The 18425-nt window shown below is 42.1% G+C and overlaps 1 protein-coding gene across 3 annotated transcripts in view; it reads left to right on the forward strand.

Moving 5' to 3' along the window:
* Positions 1–18425, forward strand: part of CACNB2 (calcium voltage-gated channel auxiliary subunit beta 2) — a 419711-nt gene that overhangs the window by 390413 nt on the left and 10873 nt on the right. For all 3 annotated transcript variants that reach the window (XM_090047239.1, XM_090047241.1, XM_090047240.1), the window contains 3 exons: positions 13295–13446; positions 14069–14164; positions 15363–15548. In XM_090047239.1, coding sequence (XP_089903365.1) covers positions 13295–13446; positions 14069–14164; positions 15363–15548 — 434 coding nt within the window. The remainder of the gene's footprint in view (positions 1–13294; positions 13447–14068; positions 14165–15362; positions 15549–18425) is intronic.

An 18425-nucleotide genomic window follows, 5' to 3' on the forward strand; every position in this document is an offset into this window, starting at 1 on the left:
AGGGAAGGGGCAGTACATTTTCCAATTGCTTGAAAATGAGTCTGTTTTTTTGAGAAAATGCTCTTTTCTCAAAAAATGTCACAGTATGTGGTTAAAAGTTACTGACCTGAAAATCAGTCTTAAATTGGCATATACATGGCTATTTAAGTTCCACTGTGTGCATGTCATCTGCAAGAAGCTGCCAAACCAGCTTTGTTTTCTGTTGTGTTTTTTAGTATTCATGACCCAAATCCTTTTTCTTGTTTGTTCCTGTGAATGTTACGTTTGTTAATACCTTATCTCATTATGTGTGCATTGCATAAGAACCTGATTGTCTTGCCTTTTTCCATTTTTTGCTTCATTAATACCTGCCCTCCCTTTACAGATGTTTTGGGTATGTATATAAGCTTGCAAATTATTTTTTTCTTTCTGTTTTGTGTTTAGTGCTGTATTGTATGTAGACACTGCCAAATAACTGGTTTTAGAACAATAAGCACAAGTGAATGCTATACTATGGACTGATTTTTTTTCCTATCAAATATTACCTTTTTCTTAAGTTATTTTAAAAATAGTAAACATAGGGTTCAGATTGACAAGTACATTATAAGAAATTTTCAAATATAATTGTTTAAGCTGTATGTACAAAACTACATGCACGCGTGCACAAACACACAGATAAGTGAATGATCATAGAAAAGATGTAGTTTTTTGTATTAGTTAATCACATGGTCAGATGACTGTAAATCCAGTTATTTGCTTTGGACCCTTACCTATACCTCCATATGCAACAACCTGTCTGTGGTTATAAGCACATATTTTGCAGGTATCGTAGGAATATATGACTGGAAGGGGGGGTCCTCAGGCCAATGAATCCAAACCCTTGTACTTATAGACAATTGCTATCTGAAAGGAATCCTCAAAATCACCACTTTAAACCCAAAATACAAGGAATTGTATCTGAAACCCCACGCGCTCCCTGTAATGAGCTAGAGGTAAGAAGGAGAGAGAAGGGCACTGCAAAAGGTTCATGCCCCACACTGGAGGAAGGCGACACTTTCCCTCCTGCCTTCCCCAGTTTCTGCCAGTCTGTTCCCAGGATAAAATACCATCCTGATTGGTATGATTCTGAGTGGGAGAGAAGGACCATCCAAAACCAGGAACCTCTAAATTTTCTAATGAACAGTAGAAGAATCAGCACACCCCAGCCAAGATCCTCCATTCCTAGCTATAATAAATATCCCAAGGTCTCAGAGTAAGGCAAAAATAAAAAACCACTCAGAAGCCAGTAGAATTCTTGAAAGGAGAAAATTCCTTCCTGCCCCCAAGTGCCAATAGCATAAACCCTGAAGTATGGGATTACCAGATGCCTTCCACATTACAATAGCTACCTTTATATTCCAGCTTGGGGGCCACAAAAGCATGGCTCAGCATCAAACAAACTGACTGCTGTGCTGGAGCTCCCTTCCCTGTCACACTATCCCTTCCATAAACATATGTGGTTGAATCTTAAAGTGATTCAGCCTCTTTGCTCTGACCACTTTGTCTAGAAGAGCTTTCTAAAACTTCAGTCCTCTGATGGTTAAAAAACTTCTAATTTCCAGTTGGAATTTATCTGTAGCCAGTTTGTAGCCATTTGATCATGCACCAGTGTTTTTTCAGCCAGAAAAGATTTTCTTCCTCCCTGTCTCGTCATCAATGGATATTGAATTAGTCTGACATAATCTGCCTTTGATTAAACCCAGGTTAGGTCCTATTCTGTGTTTAGTTGCATTTTTTTAAACTCCTTTTACTGTTGAAGTCAGGCTACTTGGCCTGTAATTGCCTGGATCATTCTTGCATTTTTTTTTAGATGGGCATTCTATTTGTTGCTTCCCAGTCATAGGGTACTACCCTGAGCCAACAAATTGAATGATAGAGGAATCGGTATTTCATGTGCCAGTTCATTCATTTTTCTAAGATGGAGGTTATCCAGGTGCCATGATTTGGTAATAGCAAGCAGTCTAAGGTTTTGCTTCCACTTCCTTACTGCCCTGTGGTATACCACCAATATTCTCAATTCATTTACCATGGCATGTAGATCATCTTCTTATTTTTAATGACTGGTTTGAAGTTCCTTTTTCCCTGTGTAGATCTGTAGCCCTGCCCCTCCCAATATTTCCTCTTGCTTAGAATGCAAGCCCTCAGCAATTTGTACCTTTTCCTTAAAAGTAGGTTCATAGTACTTTAACATCCAGTTTTCCTAGATCTAGAGCTCAGAACTCATTGTTACATAATGGTCCTGCTTCAGAAGAACCAGCTCTTCTGAAGTCCAAGACCCCCATTCTCGACCTCTTACGACCCCTGTTCTGGTTTCTCTTACGATTTAGTCTATCCTGGATGCTTGATTCCAGATTATATCCCACATGCACTTCTTATACAAGAACCTCAGTGCCCATTGAAAATAGATCTAAGGTAGCTTTGCTACTTGTTGCTACAGTGACCATTTGGTAGAGAAATCTATCAGCTAACTTGTCCAGAAAGTTAGCATTGCTCATTACAATCTACTATTATGTTTAGAGTTCGTTTCCCAGTCTGTATTGAAAATGATTCTAATAAGATAAAAGCCTTAGTCTGTTTATTAGAGTGCTCCAAAAGCATGTGGGACAGGAGGCGGTAGCAGTGGCAGGCCGGCATGATGGCAACAACAGAGCAGATGGAGTGGAGGAGGGGGCGGCTTGCCTCGCTTCTTCCTCCTGCCCCTCCCCCCAGCCTGAGACAGCAGCAATTGAGCAGACGGAGTAGGGTGGCGATGACAGAGGGGATGGCCTTGCCCCCCCCCAGCCTTGCTCCTGGGATGCAGCAGCAACTCTGGGTGCTGGCCAAGGGGGGCGGAGAGGACATCAGGGCAAGCTTCTCCCCGCTCCTGGGAGATGGTGGTGGTGCAGGCTGATGAGTGGCAGTGCTCCATCCCCCTGCCACTGCCACCCTTCATTCATGGGGAGGCAGCCCAGGTGAAACTGGAGTGTGTGGGGGGAGAATGATGCCGGACCTGAAGTGGAGGGAAGCGGACCCAGCCCCAAAGTGGCGGGGGGAATGGGGCTGGATGTGGGGCTCTGTCCCCACCACAACCCCATGACGATGGGGACTGGGGGGCTAGAGCAAGTGGGCAAGGCCAGTGGTGCTGGCCTCATGCCCCCACTCTAGTGCATGGTGATGGATGCAGGGGGTCGGGGAGGACACACAGGCCCAGAGGTGGAACCAGCCTTGCCACCGCATACAACAGCACCCCACACTGCTGCCACCTCCAAGGAAGCAGTGATGGCACTGGTGCTGGCCTCTCCCCCCAACTCTGGCACACAAAGCCAGACACCGGGGGTGAGGGGTGGTGCATGGGGCCAGAGGCGAAGCAACAGCACCATGAGGTGCTGGGTGGTGGTGCTTCATCCCTGCCTGCCCCCTGCCCACCCCCATCAGTCATGATGGGCAACGCTGGGAATGGACTGGGACAGCAGCATGGGGCAGTGCGTGGCAGCACTCTGTCCTCACCTGCCAATCCCCTCCCATCATTCTGGATGGGCAATTGGCTAGTTAAGTATATCTCTATGTAGCAATCCATCCCTAAAAGAAATATGGTGGTCCCTAGTGTCCCAATTTAAATAGTATAGGGGAGATTCCAGTATTAATGTTGAATTGTACCTTGATCAGCAAACAATCCCAATGAAATTAATGAGTGTTTATGGATTAAGGTGTTACTGAAGGTGGATAAGAAAATCATTTTCTGACATATAATGAATAATTTATAGAAACTTTCTCACTTCCCTTATTACCTTGAGGTAATATGCTTTGTCACTTCGTTGAAACAATGTTGGTATTTCTGAGAAGTAAATGAAATGTGTATTGATGCAGTAGTTATTTTAAAGGTTATGGCTACTTACAGTAAATAAGGGGCTGGACAGAGGATGCACCTTTTATTCAATGGATCAGGCATTCATGGGTTCACACAGGATGTGAGAAACCCAAGTTTTTCTTTCCTGAGATGTGGAAAATGAAGGTTCAGATCCTCTCAGGCACAAAATGTCTGAGAGGTGAAATCACCATTGTAAAAGGTATGTCATGGTGGGGTGTTTTCAATCACTCTTGATGATCTATTTTGCATAAACACCTAAGCATTCACTGAAGCAGGGGCAGGAATTCAGATATCCCCTGAGTTGCTCTAAGTACGAGGATGTAGAGTCTCTATTTACATATTTAAATTTAGTATTTTCTAAAAAGTGGAACAAATTCAAACAAGGTAGATGGGATACCCAGTGGCAAGGAGGGTATTTCTGGGTGGTGAGGAACTCCAGGTTCAAAAGCTGCCTCTGAACTGTTTTGTGAAAAAATGCATTTCCTTTTCTCATACCTCCCAGCCCCTCCAAAGGAAAAAAAAATATTTTCATAGACCGACTGGTCACTTAGTGCCTAACTATGGATTTATGAGATTAATTATAGGTGTCTATTTTTGCATTTCAATCCACTGTTTCCAAGATTTGCAATTATCAAACTGCACATTCATTTAGGATTAAAATGTGACATAGAAAGTCTTACTGAAAGAATGGGGTTTTTTGATATTTTAAAGAAGGACTTTTTTCATGTAGTGTTTAAAAATTTTAACTGAATGTTAGATGTTTATTAATATATAGTATGCCAAATGCTTCCCGTTGTCTACATTCCTGCCTGCATTCCAGCTATGGAAGTTATTCTGTATAATCAGGTCTTTCATTGTGTTTTTTCAGTTTTAAACACATGAAATGTACGTCTAGATATTAACAGATTATACCCAGTAACACTTGGATATTACTTTACATCTGATAAAACATATTTGGGGGTGATGGTTGGTCAAAATTACAATTTGTCAAGATTACAGATTTCTCTTTAGTCAGCAAATATTTTGAACAAAAGTCAAATAGTTTTCCTTTTCTCTGTTTTCCTTGTATAGCAGTGGTTGGTAACCCATAGCCCGTGGGCTGGATCTGGGTTGTGAACAGAACTGATCCAGCTCATGGAGGTCTGATCTGGCAGCAGGGATCAATCTCACAGAACTGAGCTACTCCATCCCTGCACTCTGCAGCACTCCTCACTGTGGCAAAGCCCACTGCTCCTCAGTGTCTGAGCTTATTGTTGCTGCAGAAAATCTGGGAATATAGAAGCCTACTACTCAGGGTTGAAGGGGTAGCGAGAGGGGTGGGGGTAGAAAGTAGAGACTTCTGGACTGTAACAACAGTCAGGTCCTAAACTCCAGTCCACAGTGGCAGAAGGCAGCGGACCCCTACTGTATAGCTCTTTACACTTCTCAATTGGTGCTACGTTTTTGATGCAATAGGTCTTTAATAACACATGCCGGCTAGACCTAGCATGAGTATTTCTTTTGCCTAAACTTGTTGACCCTCCCATAGAATTTGTATCCTCGAGTCTCATCCCTGTCATACTGGTGTAAAGCAAAGAGTAAACTTTTTGAAGTCAGTGCAAAACCAGAATGAGAAAAGAATTGAACTGCCACTGTATCCACCCCGTGACTCAATTTGTAAAATATTATTTCTGACATTTACTTGTGCAAAGTGTTGCTGATCGTTTTAGCATGGCAACTGTGTGGGGAGAGGTATGGATCTGTTCATATCATTATCTTGAAAAGTAATGCCTGTCAGTTTTCAGGAAAAATAAGGTTTGTTTGTTTGTGTAGCTGATGCAATACAGACTTAATACAAATAGTAGTAAGTTAAAGATCTAATGCTTCTGAAAGAGTACATTTGTTGCCAGTTGAAGACAAAAATGGTGAAAATTAATATTCATTGACATGTAGCAAATCAGAAACTAAAAATAGAATGTTTGTAAGATAAAGATCAAATGCAGTAATGTGTTGAGATGATGGATAATTTATGGTTGGTTAAAGTAGGTTGGCATTTAAACACTCTCTTCCTCTCTATAAAAAGATCAAACTGGACTTACACCTTTAGTCATCAGTTAATTCTTGACAACACATGCTCCTTAGCAGTTGCTGCTGAAAATCAAAATATTTTTGGTTCATCTGAATGGCATGTTCAGTTTTGTGATACAGAATGTATTCCCTGAACCTCCACAGAAATAAGGCCACTTTGTGCTGACTTCCCTACATGAGGGAACTTTAAAGCTGTTTGTGTCATGTCCAGCAGGGGCACACTACTCAAGGAGGCTCTTCATGAAGCTTACTACCAGTGTAGCCACTTCTATGGCAATTCCCCCTCTGCCTAGTGCAGGGTAGACAGGGGAAGGGGAAATTGCCAAGGGATGTAAAGCAGTTCTTGGCACCCAATGTCCACAGATATTCATGACAGTCTTATTTTTGCCTTTAATTACTCCCCTGTCCCCCACATTTTTTTTACCATGCTTTCAACTTTATGTCAGTATGTTAATAAAAATGGCTCCATTGTTTTTTTGTTACTTCTGACTTAAACCAAATTTATATTTTATGAAATTTAAGGGCTTCTCTACCATTTTCATATTAACATGTAAAGCTCATTGAATTACAACAGAAAGACAAAGAGTGGGATCATGCATTAGATCCCGTTGCATCTTATTGCCAGTGGGGGGAAGCCTAATCTCAGGCTCCCCTTGCACTGACAAGAAGCAAGCTTCCGTAGCTGGGAGCCCCATGCACCCCAGTTGAGGGGCTCCCAGCTTTGGGGGTGCCCCATGTACTCCTGGGGCAGGGGAATGGCAATCCCCCACCCCACACCCAGGGTAGGAGGATCACTGCTGAAACAGTCTCACTGCCCCAGGGATATGGGCTGAAGGATTGCTTGGGGCTGGAGGATTGCCACAGGCAATCTTCCTCAACCTGGGAGTGCAGGAAATCCCCGGGGTGTATGCATCGTCACAGTCATAGGCGATGCTTGGGGGGAGCGGGGTACATACCCCTCCTGAAATTGGCTGCTGCCAAAGCCACCACTGGCTTCTGCGGGCAGCTGCTGCTCACCACCCCCCTGACACCACCACTGGTGTCTGTAGGCAGTTCCTGCTCGCTGCCAATGCTGCTGCTGTTCCCCCTACCTCCCCCCTCCCCCCCCAGGCTTGGGAGGCACCAGTCGTTCATGGTCACAGTGGTGACCCTTCGGCTCCAGGGGATTCCCACACCCATGGGCAAGGGGGATTGCCCTGCAGTGATTCTCCAGCCCCGACGGTTTCCCACACTCCCAGGGCGAGGGAATGGCAGTGGCGATCCTCCCATCCTGGGGGTTTGTCAGGAGGCATGCTACAGGGAACCAGCATCGACAGCTGTGAGACTGCGTCCCAGAAACTGCAGGATACTACCAGGGCACAGAAGCTGCAGCTGCTGTGGAAGAAAGTCCCCAGCAGTTATTGAACTCCCAGCCCCAACTAGGAAAGGTGCCCCCCTGTGGTTGGGAGCCCTGTCAGCTGATGGGGCTACAGGGGAGACCCCGTTACTCCTGCAAATTACTACCTTTATATCTGGTGCAGTAGCCACCAGCTATAAAGGTAGTATACATTTTCAAAGTCTAACTTTACAGCTTGTTTAAACTTTTTATTGTGTGATAACTACTTTGCATGTGCAGCTAGTCACAAGCTATTTACACAATTAACTAGTTAACTGCAGAATACCTATAACATGTAAGGGGGCCTTAGATACACAAATGACTGCAGCACTTCAGCTCATGTAAATCTGTAGCCATTGACATCCTCAAGGTTTAGTTTGGTTTGTTGTTGCTGGATTTTTTTGCGCTGGTTGTTGAGTTGTTTGGATGTTGAAGTATTTTCATTTAACTATCACTGAGCATGCCTACACATACATTAATGTGCCATAATTCCACTGTAATAACAGGTACTAAACTTAATGCACTGTAATTGGCGCTACTACGCATTAGCACAGGTGCACATTTATTGCTAATGTCCAGTAGACTAATTCTACTGCTCATTAGTACAGCTTTTGCTGTGATGTGGTAATGCACAGTAGAATTAGTCTACTGCACTTCTAGCATCTCATGTAGATGTTCCCACTATTTCTTAAATAGTTTGCTGGCTTGGGAAGCTTTGAATTCATTCCACTATACAGTAGCTCTTTTCCTAGCCAGAAACTTCCCTTGAGGTCTTTTTTTTTTTTTGGAAGCAACTTAAGTTAGGAATTGAAGTAGATGTCATATTTTTTATGTCTTCATTCATTGAAGTTCAATTTAATAAACTAGGGGCCTTGTTGCACCTTCCACTGTGAGCCACACAAAAGTTGACTGGTGTTAGTGCTAGCACATTTCAGACCCGCAGAAGCCTGGAGTCCTGCCCCTTGTTGTCCCCCACTTCCACCCCTGCCCAAACACCACTTACTTGTGACTGCCTGCAGCGTTTATTCCAGGGGAGCAGGCAGGGAAGGGTTAACCTACCTGCCCAGCTGCCTCCACTGCTGCTGTCTGGGCTTGGAAATTATCTAGTGGTCTTTTTTTTTTTTTAAATCTGTTACGCTTTTATAAATTATTGCTTATAACTTGAGATTTATCAAAGAAATCCTGAAAATTTTCCTAACTACGTAGTGTATAAAAGGGTCTAATTCCTTGTCAGGTGCACATAGTAATAAATTAATTTCTTATGATATAATTCTCTTTAAATGTGCCAGCTAATGCTACAAATTACTTTTTTTACTCTGGAACTGGTATCTGACACTTGAGCTAATTTAAGTGTGTGGTGAGACTAAACATTAATACCTTTTACATAATATGTCCATATTGGGTGCATTTTATGGGTTGTTGAACATATTTTCAGTGTGTCTTCCATAGTTTTGTTGTTTAGCCATTTTCCTGGTGTTATTGGTGCATACTTTGCATAACACCAGGAGAAATGTACAAGCACATTATTTGCTTAAATGAACAGTGAGATATAAAGATTTCCTGCTGCCTTCAACATTAAAGAAATCAGTATTTTCTTTCAGTAATCAAAGGAAGGCTCAGCTGGAGAACTACAATCAGTTTGTTCCTTGAGCCAAACCCAGCGCCTTTATGGCCAGGAAGCTCCAAATAGCCAAAAAAAAAAAAATGGCATTTCCAATGTCTAAGAGAAACAAAGTGACTGTGCAGGAACCTTTGTAACATCCTGTGGGATAAGTGGGTTTCACTGTGGCATGTGGAGGAGGATGGTGTCATAGATGGATGTGGAAAAGTGGTATTTATTTATTAGATGTATATTCCAGGTAGTTTACAATAAAAGTTAACAAAAAATCATAGAAACAAAATAAAATATTACAATAAGGTATAAACACCTCCCCACACACACACCCCTAAATTTCAAAAGCAATCCACATCCCTTTCCACTCCCCTGCCTCTAACTAAGGAACAGAAATGAAGTATGAATCACTGAGATTCACCTCCACATAGATTGGATACAACAGGTCCCACCTTTTATTTTAGATCATGGCTTGTACTATTACTATGGAAATTAATATTCATCATACTATGCATGAAGATGAATCCTCCACATCAACACCTATATTGTTATCCCAAACCAAACCATATGACTTGGCACCAAAGACCACCGATTCTGTCATGATTCATTTGATTGACTTCCTGATGCAAGAAAGGAAAAGCTTAGCCCAGGGGTGGGCAAAATGTGGCCCACAGGCCAGATGTGACCCGCCAGGCCACTCTATCTGGCCAGGGCCCCTAAAAAATTTAGAAAATTAATAACTCTCTGCCCTTGGCTGCCTGTCATGTGGCCCTTGTTGGCTTGCCAAAACTCAGTAAGCGGCCCTCTGCCCGAAATAATTGCCCACCCCTGGCTTAGCCCATACAGCAGTGGCTGCCCTATCCTGCCCACTTCAGGCTAGATTACACAGCTCTAACTTGTAATGCTGCTTGAAGTCTACTTGGAAGGTCTGTGGGACACAGCTGTACTACTACCTAGCACATCTACAGGTGATGAATAGTGGAATGACCTTCAGGGAAAGTTAGCTTTGAAATAAGCAGGGTTAACTCTGACAAATAAGCAGTCACAGACCAAGCAGTGGCAGCATCACCAGGAAGTGGTAAGAACAGCAGGTGGCAATGATTTCCCTCCTGAAAAGCCACATAAATCCTTTGATGTTGCTGTGACACAGTGAGTACAGGTCGCCACTATAATAAGCCTGCCCCCAGCCATGGGACTACAAGTCCTCAATGACAGAACAGAAGGAAGAAATTATTAGAATCTCAGTGACTGTGAAGGCGGATGAAGGTTGCAGTAGAATGAGATCTCCAGCTGTCTTTGTTTCCTTGCCATTGGATCAAGGTCCCGTTTTGTCAAGAGCTGTGTGAAAGCTGATGTGCAGTAATTTCTCCACAATAAAAGAAGTCACACATAGGTGTCTTCCATGAAAACAGCTTTTCTAGGCCATTCCTCAAGCCCTTTGGCTACCAGCTAATGGTGACAGGAGCAGGATTGTGAAGTCTGGAAGCTCCTGGTCATGAACTGGCATGAAGGTGGCAGTTACAAGAAGGTCATCTAGCACTTGGATGAGACAGGAGTGCTGTTCAGTAGCTGTAACTGTGACTGAGCAGCCCTCTTCAGGATCTGCTCTGCTGACCCCATATGGGGAAGGGGCCAGAAAAGGTGCTTTAAACAAAACCTGTCAAAAACAGTATTCTGTATTTCTTCCTGATTGGATAATTGCATCCAGTGGGATCACCTTTACTGTGGTCGAAGATGCCAACAAAGATACACCATCATTTTCAGGATCTGGAACATAAGGACCTTCATGCACAATGCTAATACTGAATGCCCAGAGTGCCACACTGCAAATGTGGCCTGAAAACTCAGGCAACACAACATCAATATAGCTGCGCTGAGCAAGACCCGGCGAGCAGCAGATGAGGCAGCTCAAAAAACATGCAGGCAGCTATACCTTCTTTTGGAAGGGTAAAGAGGAAGGAGAATGCCAACTTCACAGAGTTTGTTTTACCACTAAGGATGAACTCATAAACTAACACAATGAGTTCCGTATTGGAAACTGGCGGGGAGCCGATATTCTATGTCATCAGCGCATATGCCCTGACTCTTGATGCTGCCAATGGAAATCAAGAAGGAATTCTACACCAGCTTGACCAAGTACTTGTTGACATTCCAGAGGGAGACAGACTTATTTTTCTTGGTGATTTCAATGCCAGAGTTGGAAGGGACTGTAACCTCTGGAACAGAATCATCGGCAAGGAAAGAGTAGGAAAGGTCAACTCCAGTGGCATCCTTCCTCTGACTGAATGCACAGAACATGGACTTACCATCACTAATACTCTATTCTGCCAGAAAAAACAAGCACAAGACATCGTGGCAACACCCATGATCTATTCACCCAGGAAGTTCATGGGCAATGTACAGGAGACTTTTAAAGTTATTGGAGAAGTACCATCAATGTTGCCTGCAGAAGATCTTCAAATCCAGTGGGAAGACAGCTGCACCAATGTTAGCTTCCTCCTGCCAGCAAACTCCATGAGTATTGAGTTGATGATCATTTGACACAAATTTCGTTGGGCCAGCCATGTCATCTTGATAGCAGACTCCAGGCTCCTGAAGCAAGTTGTATTCTCCCAGCTCAGCCAAGAAGTACTCTCAAGAGAAGAGCAGAGAAAGCACTTCAGTGATGTCCTTAAGGCCAACTTTAAAAAAATGCAACCTCAATCTCAACTCTTGGGAGACTATTGCCCAGGACCACCCCAAATGGAGGAAGAGTATGCTGCAGGGATCTTGGTATTTTGAAACACTGCAACAACAACAGGAGATAGAAAAGCAGGAGCAGCAGAAACAGCATGTCATGGACCAAATCAAGAATCCAGTGGCACCCTCCCCACACAGAAACACATCTGAGCTGTGGTAGAAGCTGTCAATCCCAGATAGACCTCAGCAGCCATCTTCAGACACACAGATAAGACAGTCATGAGGACAGTCATCCTTGACTGCAAAAGATTGCCAAAGAAGACTTGGAAGGTCCCCTTGGTAGAAAAACAGATGCCTGCCTCCAGAATTAGACAAGCCATTTGATATGTGTTCAGACTTATGCACTGGATTTTTGTTCATTTCTGGTGCTTAGTGTGAATGCATATCTAGGAGTAAGTCTAATTGAATATTCTGTCAGAGTGGTTAAAAATTGACTATGAGACTTTGTGCTGTTCAATTCTGAGAGCTGATCTTCCCAGAATGGGGACAAGATGTTTGAGGGTTTCCATCTTTGAAATCTGCTGCCTTCCTCAGTTTCACTGTGCGTGAAATGGGGGTAAAATTAAGAGCTGAGCAAACAAAGGCAGTTCCATTTCAGAGAGGCAGACATTTTTTAAATCCTTTGCAAAAAGGGATTCCCAGCTTCAGGGCAGATCATGAAGTGAGCTTTTCTGGAACTACTTATTCTGGAAGCCCAGAGTCAATTAGGCAGTGCCAGGCAGGTTGTTAGAAGAGCCAGGTAGATTTATTGACAGGAAACAAGGTAGGTTTCTGTTGATAACTCACTTGGTTTCCAAGCAAACATCACTGTATTTGAACAGCCTCCATGGATTTTTTCACTGTTGGAAAACTGATAAATTTTGACAGACAACTCCTTATCAGAATGTATCAGATTAAATCTCCAACAGCAAACCTTACATGCCTCCTGCTCCAATTGGAAGAAGTATTAGCACTACTTAGAAGGTTTTGTTGTCAGTGTGTTTTACAAACATTGACCAACATTTTCAGATTTGGTGCCCTAGTGAGTTACATCTATAAACAACAGCCTGATTTTTCAGCAGTCCTAAGCTTCAAAAATTCACACTGAAGCAAATGGAAGTTTTGGGGTGGTGAGTGTGTTTTTGAAAAACAAGCCTCTTTTACACAGATGATTTAGTATAGTTTTAATGCCTAACTTCAGGCACTTCGGTGTGAAAAAATGTGGTTATTAAGTATAATAATAGTCAGCATTGCAATAATTTGCCAGTAGGGAATCAATGAAGATTGTGTAGAAACACTGGGAGATTGGCATGTTAACCAGGAGACCATAATTCTGCAAACATTGTTTTGCTTATACACATAGGGCTTGGGTTGTATAGGAAGGTATTAGGAATGTCTCTGCATGTTAACAGTTCACAAAGCCATCAAGGCGAGAAAGTGGTGAGTACCACCTTCAGAGAACACAATTGTGGGCGGAAAGTTCTTGCTGAAGATATGTTTGTTTCACTAGATTGCCACTGACAGTAGCAATTAACAGCTGCTGCCAATCTTCTCATCTCTGGTGGGAGCCCCATGCTGATCTACCACATTTTTGACATTTGTTGGAATTAATTGCTAGCTAGTATTTTTATAACTCTAATTTTCTACTTATCTACAGCTGAAGTTCAGAGTGAAATTGAACGGATATTTGAATTAGCAAGGACGTTGCAGCTGGTAGTACTTGATGCCGATACCATTAATCACCCAGCTCAACTTAGTAAAACCTCTCTGGCTCCCATTATAGTCTATGTAAAGATTTCATCTCCCAAGGTAAATATTTTACTGATGTTAGTTGTGTTGTGGTCCATCCATTCTTTGAAATAAGCCATGGGTACAAAGAGCATGCGTTCTTGTTAGACACCCAAAATGTTGGCTCATTGAAATTTTGAAGGGCAAGACTCTGAGTGGGGAAATAACATTATTGAGAGGATATTAGGAGTTACAAAAGCACTTTTGGAAATTAAGGATATCTGTAGTTCCAATGTTAAAGGGCAAACTGAAGCCCTTGATTGTTTATTACTACATATATAATATTATTTTACAGAGTCCCTAGTTTCTTAACTATGAAAATGAGATCCTTACCCCAAAACCAAGGAGACAGTATAAAAATGAAGGGTATAATGAACAGCAGAATAAATGGTGAAGTTTGTCAGTCACTGTGTTCTGTTCCGTAATTTTTGTATAGTTTTTTTTTAAAATTGGGGTCATTTAGTTTGCCATTTCACTGTCTAAGTCTGCTAACATAGATGGGCTTCTCCAGGAAAATGCATTCTTAGAAGACTTTTGAAGGAGGAGATAGTGGAAGCACAGTAAATTATCATTATCTAACTTTTTGCCTCTGAATTCTTTTCTTTTTCACCACCTATTTTCACAAGTCTCTTATTTTCCACAGGTTTTACAGAGGCTAATAAAATCTCGAGGGAAATCTCAGGCTAAACACCTTAATGTTCAAATGGTGGCAGCTGACAAACTCGCTCAGTGTCCTCCAGTGAGTTGCTGTTGATTTATAATTCACTCATGTGGAAAGGCAGAATCCTGTTTATAGGGACTGTTCTATACTTTGTTTTGAAGCAAGGTGTTAATTTTGTAGCATCTATTAGTGTTTGTAACCTTCTGGGCATATTTCACTTGTAATTTTGCACAAAGCCCTCCTGAGCTCTCTGGATTCTGTGTGTGGCATAAAGGTAACATACATCTCTTCCGTCAACTCAATTGGCTCTGAGATATGAAAGTATTGAACCACCAACATTTTTATATGACTGATGCCTGAGAAATGAAATTATTTGTATATTTTTTCTAGCTAATTCATCTAAACTGAACTGACCAAATGTCAGCACTGTCTAAAACAAGTCAGTGGTCCATACAAATGGGGATGCATCATTGGAATTGGCTTTTCTTGGCATCCTTCTTAATAATTTCTACAGGGATGCGTAAGGTGTAATGTAACTGAGATGAACGTTCTCCTGAGTTATGCAAACACTCTCAATTTCTCCATCTTGAAAGGGTAAATGGTGATTCCTTAACTATTCACAAAATAATTATTATTTCCTGTATACCACTGTACAAGTATGCTGAACAGAGACCTAGAAAAACAAGGCCGTTACCCCGAGCAGCTAAGAGTCGAGCCCAGTGTTTGATGAAACCAGTAAAACTTTTTCCAGATGGGTTCAAATCATAAAGAAGATTAGCTAGTTTATGTTTATACAACATTGAAACGAAAAATCATTGTAGAATTGGTACAATTTTACTTAGTTCTTGTTGTTAGTTTTGTCTCAAATAATTTTAGATATGGGGATTCCATAACTTTCCCTAGTAGCCTTTCATTTTCTTCTGTATTTTTAAGAAAAATGTTGCTACTAATTTAACTTCTATTTCCTTATGTTCTGTATGTTATTTTACTTTCACTGATTACTTGTACTTCATCAAGTGGTGATTATTGGAAATTACTTTAAAAAGTATCGTATTGGTCATAGGTGTTGGTGGTAGGTTTTTTCAAGCCCACTGTTTCAGAGGGAGGGGGAAGGCAGAGTTCTGCTACAATAATGAGACCTTGGTATTTGGTTGAATGTTACTATAGTTCACTTGGTATGTTAGAAAATGTTTTTTCAAGTGTATCTGTTATCAATATCTGTTCTAGTTTATTTTGGCTGAGAAAGTGGTTGTTCTTATTATGTCTCCTTTAACAGGAAATGTTTGATGTAATTCTGGATGAGAACCAACTTGAAGATGCCTGTGAGCACCTGGCTGACTATCTGGAAGCCTATTGGAAGGCCACACATCCTCCCAGCAGCAGTCCTCCCAATCAACTCCTCACTCGCACGCTTGCAACAGCCACCCTTCCTGTCAGCCCAGGTCCAAATGCTAATTCACAGGTACAAGGTTTTTTTTATTTCCCACCTTTGCTAGGTTTCTGGAAACTGAGAGAGGTATCAGGACACAGAGTGGGTAACAAAAATGTGCTAAACGTTTAGTTTAAAACACAAGAACTAGGAAAAGTATTTGCCCTTCTTAATGTTCGCCAGTAAAGACAGGCACATGATTGTTATCTCCATGGTATTCACAATAGCATTTCTTTACATTTTTGGATCGCAAAGGCTGAAGCAGCCTGATTGGAAACACCTGGTGCTGTAGAAGACAAGGCAGGTGGTGTCTTGTAGACTAATGTACAGACTACAGCCTACTTCGTCATGTACTGCAAATGGGTGTGAAGTGGGATATGAGGATGTGAAATGGAATACTTATGATTCCATCAGGCCCAGAACCCAACCTCTGCTGTAGTATCACAATTACCAGCCATAAGCATTTCTGTAAGTCCCCGTATATGATTCAGTTGTAGGTATAATATGGGGTTAACAGCCTCTGATAACTTTTCAAGGGGGCTTCAGAGCTGGCCCTGCAGCAGTGGACAGATTGCCTTTGTTTCCAGGAGAGGCATGCTGGACAGTCTGGGAAGCAGCTTCAGCAGGAGCCCCTCTGTTGCAGCCTTTCCCAGGCTATCTAGCATGAACCGTCTTGAAAACAGAGGCACTGGGGACAGTTCTTCCTGGTCACAGCTGGGCAATGGGTGCAAAATCTCCGTGCACTGAATGGAAGTACGGAGGATGCCAGTGATAGCGGCAGGGCGTGAGCTCAGCAGGGCCTCATCCAGAGGCTGTTAGCTGGCAGGCAGGTGGGCTGCTGGGCCAAGATTCTCCTCTAAGCCTGGCTCCTCCTCCCCGTCAGCTACTTTGTTAATCCGTTCACAGCCACAGACAAATTAAAGCTTTTACAGCCACAATCCTCGTGCAGATCACTGGCACCTGAGAGAGGGCTGACAGAGAAAAGGGTAAGGCTGACAAGGGGAGCTGTGTCTTGGATCCCCGCTACAAGCCTTCAGCCTTGGGGTAAGCCCACACTGTGGAAGGTAAGACTCTGCTGGTCCTCCCATTCTCTTTTTGCTCTCAGTTCAACCCCCTTCCCCCCCAACCGTGTCTATGGCACATAAATAACCAGTCATGCTGCAGGACCACAGATCTTCTCAGCTGGGGTGCTGCCAAATTCAGAAAACTTAAGGGAAGGAATCCTCAAGTCTAAAAAGGTTGAAAACTACTGCCTTAATCCAAAAGCCATGCCTGAGAAACTGGATTATGTGGGAGTTCCACAGTAACTGAAAGTGTGGAGGGGCAAAGCCATCACTACTGGCACAGGCTTGTAAAGGAGTCACTTTATAATGACTACATCACTGTAGTCTTAAGGCTTGTCCATGGTTCCTGTATTCTCTTATCCACTGGCCATTGACCTAAAGAATATATACATCACTCACGTTAACCTCTTTATATTCTGGAGTACCGCTGCATGCCAGGCGGAGGGAATTCGAGAAGTAATATGGTATAACAGCTGGGATACAGGCTTGGTATTAAGAGACATGGATTTTATGGCTATCTTTGTCACTGATTTGCTACATGATTTTGAGTATATTACTTCAGTACTACCCTCCCCATCCTGTGTCCATTTGGTATAATTAGACTGTAAATTTTTGAGGGCAGGGATGTTCTTTTCCCCTTTGTATGTACTGCATTTGGCACAATGGGACTCCTATTTTGATGGAGGTTTTAGATGCTGTGCAACAGGAATATGTGGTGTCCTAAAATCCTGAATAAAATTACTCTAGTTCAGTTGAGGTGATGAAATGCATCTGGGACAAATTTGTCCCAACTGAAATAACCAGTTGTTCCATCCCAGCTTCTAAGATACACTCAAGATCAGAGTCCATCACTAGTCTGAGAGAAACATCTTCTTTAGAAAAATGAATATCCCTACTTCTACATTTTGAACTGCTGAGGCATTTTGTTTTATGTGGATCTTAGAAAAACTTAAATAATTTCAAAGATTTTTTTCCTGCAGCATTAGAGTTGGCAAGTTCTTTCTGAAAGGAAAATCACTTTAGTGTAGTCTGCAAAGTCCTTCTTTCTTCCATAAGCAATCTGACAAAAAGAGCATGTGCCTCACTTCGCTATTGACTTTGATTGTCCTCAGGCTCAAACGTATTCTTAAATAATCATAATCTGGAAGAGCAATCTAGGTGTGAAGTTAAAGTACAGTTGTGTATAATAAATATGCTAGGTCTAGCTTTGCTCAAGTGGGTTTTTTTATGTCCTTGAGTATGGATTTATATATTTTACCATTAGTGCATGTTGATTTTAACCATATTTGCCACAGGGACCATGATGTTTTTATGCTGTAATCTCTTACCAATTCACAGGTTTTTATTTAACATTAAAATTGGCATATTTATAGTTCACAGTTTTGTTTGATGGTTTGTTAATCCTGAAATGCTGAGCAAAGGTGGGTCCATTTGAAATCTAGTACCTTGTTCTTTTGTTGCATTGTATGAGGATACTTTTTCAGCAGATGGGACAAAGATGTGTCCTCCAATCTGAGTAAAAAGGAATGGAGTCAACTTGCTTTCCACCTCCAGATCTGATCCCACCTTTATAGTTTGGGTTCTTTGGCAAATCCAAGGCTAGGGGTATATTAACACTATCTCCAAAATAAGATGGGGCATGCTGCTAAGAAATAAGCCTCACCCATTAGTAGCCAGGTAACATGCCTGGTCTTGCTGAGAAGGTGGCATGTTATGATTAAGTTTAGTAATAGTTTACACATACAGAGGCGTATTTCGATTTAAATTACTTTTTTACATAGCAAACTAAAACATATCCCATGTATTTTAGTTTGCTGTGTAAGAAATTACAGCGATATTCCTCATG

Source organism: Crocodylus siamensis, chromosome 5, assembly GCF_052110815.1.
Source record: "Crocodylus siamensis isolate JL-2025a chromosome 5, ASM5211081v1, whole genome shotgun sequence".
NCBI lineage: Eukaryota > Metazoa > Chordata > Crocodylia > Crocodylidae > Crocodylus > Crocodylus siamensis.